The sequence below is a fragment of the Nannochloropsis gaditana genome (assembly GCF_000240725.1).
Source record: "Nannochloropsis gaditana CCMP526 unplaced genomic scaffold scaffold087, whole genome shotgun sequence".
Classification (NCBI taxonomy): Eukaryota; class Eustigmatophyceae; order Eustigmatales; family Monodopsidaceae; genus Microchloropsis; species Microchloropsis gaditana.
This window is the reverse complement of record NW_005803866.1, coordinates 30,353-33,945: the sequence shown is the minus strand read 5'-3', so window position 1 is coordinate 33,945 and position 3,593 is coordinate 30,353. Positions and strand designations below refer to the sequence as shown.

General features: G+C 49.5%; 1 protein-coding gene across 1 annotated transcript in view; it reads left to right on the top strand.

Annotated features, from left to right (window-relative positions):
• Window positions 1-3,172: 3,172 nt before the first annotated feature.
• NGA_0556200 (protein kinase) overlaps window positions 3,173-3,593 on the top strand; it is a gene marked incomplete at both ends in the record, with an annotated part of 1,297 nt that continues 876 nt past the window's right edge. The window contains one exon of the mRNA XM_005855846.1: window positions 3,173-3,254. Within this exon, the coding sequence (XP_005855908.1) occupies window positions 3,173-3,254 (82 nt within the window). The remainder of the gene's footprint in view (window positions 3,255-3,593) is intronic.

Genomic DNA, 3,593 nt, shown 5'->3' with positions numbered 1-3,593 from the left:
AGCGTGCTACCACCCTCTCTTCCAATGCTTTGCCTGAGGGATCCTTTTGCTCTCCCTTGTCACCCGTTGTACTCCCCCCTCCTTCCTTTCCCGAGCCCACGGTCGGGCCCAGCCTCCGCTTCCGGGGCAAGCCTCTCTCTTCCCTCAACATTCGCGAGGCCTTTGGTCGACCCCGCTTTTTCTTTCCCAATGGGGCGAGCGTCGTCGTTGTCGAGTCCGTGGCGCGGGGGGGCGGTTGCTTGGACGGGGCTGTCGAAGGGGGAGGGGGCATAGGAGGGAAAGCGAGGAAAGGTGACTTTGAGTGGCGGCCCCAGCAAAACCCACAATTTACATTGATATGTCTTCCTCTCTCTCTCTATATATATATATATATATGTAGAATCCTTTCCCAGGCTCACGCCAGACACAGGCGTGCCGTCCAGTCTCCTCGGCAGTGACACCGAGCTCGGACACATGTATTCTAAAGATCTCACCTCTGCTACTTTCCGCGCCCGCGCTCTGCTGCGCTCTCGGTGCATGATGCACATCACTTGTCCTGCCGCTAGCATCGGTGGTTGGCAGGCACTGTTCATAATAAGCAGCACTGCGTATTTGAGTCTCAGGGCACGCTAACAGATATGTCCCTGAGGGCTGGGCATTCCACTTACATCTTGGCGGGCGACAACTTTTTCCACGCATTCATTATGTGCCTCCGGTGTGGTATTTGCTTTACCATATGTTGACGTGCCGATATTTTTGTCCTCCCTGTACATGAATAGAGTCAACGAGTTGAAAAGGGCGTGACGCCATTAGTAGATCAGGGAGATTATTACCGGCGATACTGGTGCCGCCCTTAAACTCACCTTACTCGCAACAATAACCCTGCCACTACAGCCAAAGTTTCGTCCGTATCTGGCATGCTGGGAGATAAAGACGAACATTGTGAAATGAAAAAAAAAGCGCTTCTTCCCCGACCAGCTCTAGCAAACATTCGATCTGAATGTCGTGCGTGTGAGCGTATATGACGAAAACATTTTTCCCCGCCCCCGCACGGCATATCTGCAAATGCAAATACCGTCATTCCTCACGGTCGAAGCGCAAGCCTCGTAAAATGCGGCACAAGCACAACCTTGTCCGTCGCACGCAACAGTACTCAATTCCATTTCTTGGACACCGGTCAACCGGTCAATGACCGTGCTCGTGACCAGGAAAGCGGATGCGTGACAAGGTTATTTTCTTACGCTGCCAGTCCTCTCGGTGTTTATGGGGCTTGCGCTGGGCTCAACATGGCTGCAACAAGGGGGTGAGGGCAAAAGTGCGGTCATTGGTATCAGATTACGGGAAACCCGTGACCTTCACTTTCAAATGCCTCTCGAACATGCAGTAAAAGGTACATACTGCGATGCACTTGCGTTTGAGGTGAGAAGTGGGGCTGAATATAGAGCTGAGAAACTCTTACTGACTTATCCGGTACTCCGAGGAGTGGGGGAAAAGTGGAGTGGGCCCGAATGGAACCAACAAATACAACCGAATAGGTTTGATAAAGGGAGGTTCCCGATTTTCGAGACTCCATCATTGCCAGGCAGATACATGGTAAATACGTGGTGAGGAAAATCGTCTTATTGTACACCTTTTTGGGGAAGAAATTATCCGGTGCAAGCTGAGCAATCAAATCCACCGCGCAAAGAAATGCATTGACTGCAAAAAAGTAACAAGATTAACACTGATTGGCAAGATTATGTCATGGTCATGTCTATTGAATTTCCTGGTTCCCTGTGTCAAACGCTTCGCGCATGAGGCTTGGATTTTTTCAAACAAGAAGGGTGTCCTGATATTGAGAAAGTAACATAGCGTCTCTCCATGTCAAGAGAACAACAACTCTCACAACATGCTCATTGAAAAAATGAACATACAAAAAATGTGAAAAGAAGGCGTCATATGACAATCTCTCATTCCGACTCAATAGCTGAGATGGGTAAGCTTTTTCCCTCGGGGGACTGCTGTGGCAGTCTTCTTTTGTTCTACATTGAGGAAACGGTAAGGATTGACCAACTTCAATAATTTATTGGTCTCAAGTACATAATTCTATGAAGCCACTCTAATGCAATCTAAAGGGTGCAAACTACAAATTTGCGGGAGATTTGGCAAATAAGTGAGAAAAAACGATATAAACCTATCATTATCTGTAGGTCTGTCTTCGGCACGGGATTCAAAGATGTTTAAGACGTGAAAAAGAGGATAATTCAACGCAGAAAATAGAAGAGTGCATGTTTATATCACTTAGTGTGTCGTATCCTGGAAGACCACGAAATGAACTCGCGGAGATAACCAAGTAAAAATTGAAAGTTACGTGCTTGAATAGGGGGGGCACAAGAACAGTAAATTCAAAGACTTGCACTCTACATGTCCGATTCAACAACCATCAGGTGACATGCTAATACTCGAAGATGAAGCAAGAGAAGACAAAGAAATGGAGATACAATGTAGATACGCGGCGAGAATGAAGTCGTATCCCCCTTTGTCCCAAAGCAAACAATTGGACAATATCTTGGAATCGACATCCATGTTCGGTTCTGATGTCGAAGTGAGACTAGCACGTCTTTCGTCCCTCCTCTCCCTTTCTGCCTTGCGTGCCTTTGACCAAATGTTTGGGCAGCGGCCTCGGTTATGATCCTCGCTTATCCTCGTCAGCGACGTCTGCCCTCTCTCAGTAACGCCTTCCCAAGTCCCACACGCTCACTCCATGCACGGGCACGCGGGCCAACCATACAACACACGCATACAGACATTGAATAAAATCTCTTCGCAACTTATTTGTCAAGCCGCGCTTGTCGTCTTGGCGTCGCCGGCGCTGCATAGTAGCAGTGTTTCCAAACCTCCTGCCCCTACCTGCCTAGCTAAATTGCTTGCTAGTGCTACACAGGAGGAGGGGAGGGGATAGCTGCTCATGTATCGTGCTCTGGAGAGAAAAGTTATGCTGTGGAGAAAAGTCGTGAACAAGCATTGACCGAAGTGCATTTGAGCACTGAATAGATCTTGAGGCTTCACGGCCGTTTGTAAAGGACACTAGCGGAACTCTCCGTATCTCAACAAAGACGAAGATAAGCAAGTTGAAGGCTGGAAATCGCGCATTAGAAGAGCACACGTGGCTTAAGTCGCCTTTGGAAGGCGCCTTTCGCGGGGCCCGCCAAGGATGGGGGTTCCGGGTCTCCTTTCCTTCCTCATCCAGCGTCTCAAGCACGAGGAGAAGCGCCGTGAGGCCCTAGGAGAGAAAGGTGAGACCAATCCCCTTTCCTGCCTTGCGCAGACCCACGCTTGCATCCCTTTATCCTGATCAAATGGCCTCTTTCCTCCTTGGGATGGAACAGATCACGGGTGGGAGAGTTTGGAAGGCAAGCATCTCCTGGTGGATGGAAGCGCCTTTTGTCTGTGGCTGGCAGGGAGGGCGTTTGAGAGGTCAAAGAGGCGAGGAGGCCAAGTACAAAACTACAAATACGCGTGCTGGATCGGAGGATACCAACGGTGATGAGGAAGGAGCGAGGGAGGGAAAGGTAGAAGGTGACGCCGCTCTGACTCTGTGTAACGCTATCTGATCCGATCGCTCGCGTCGTTTC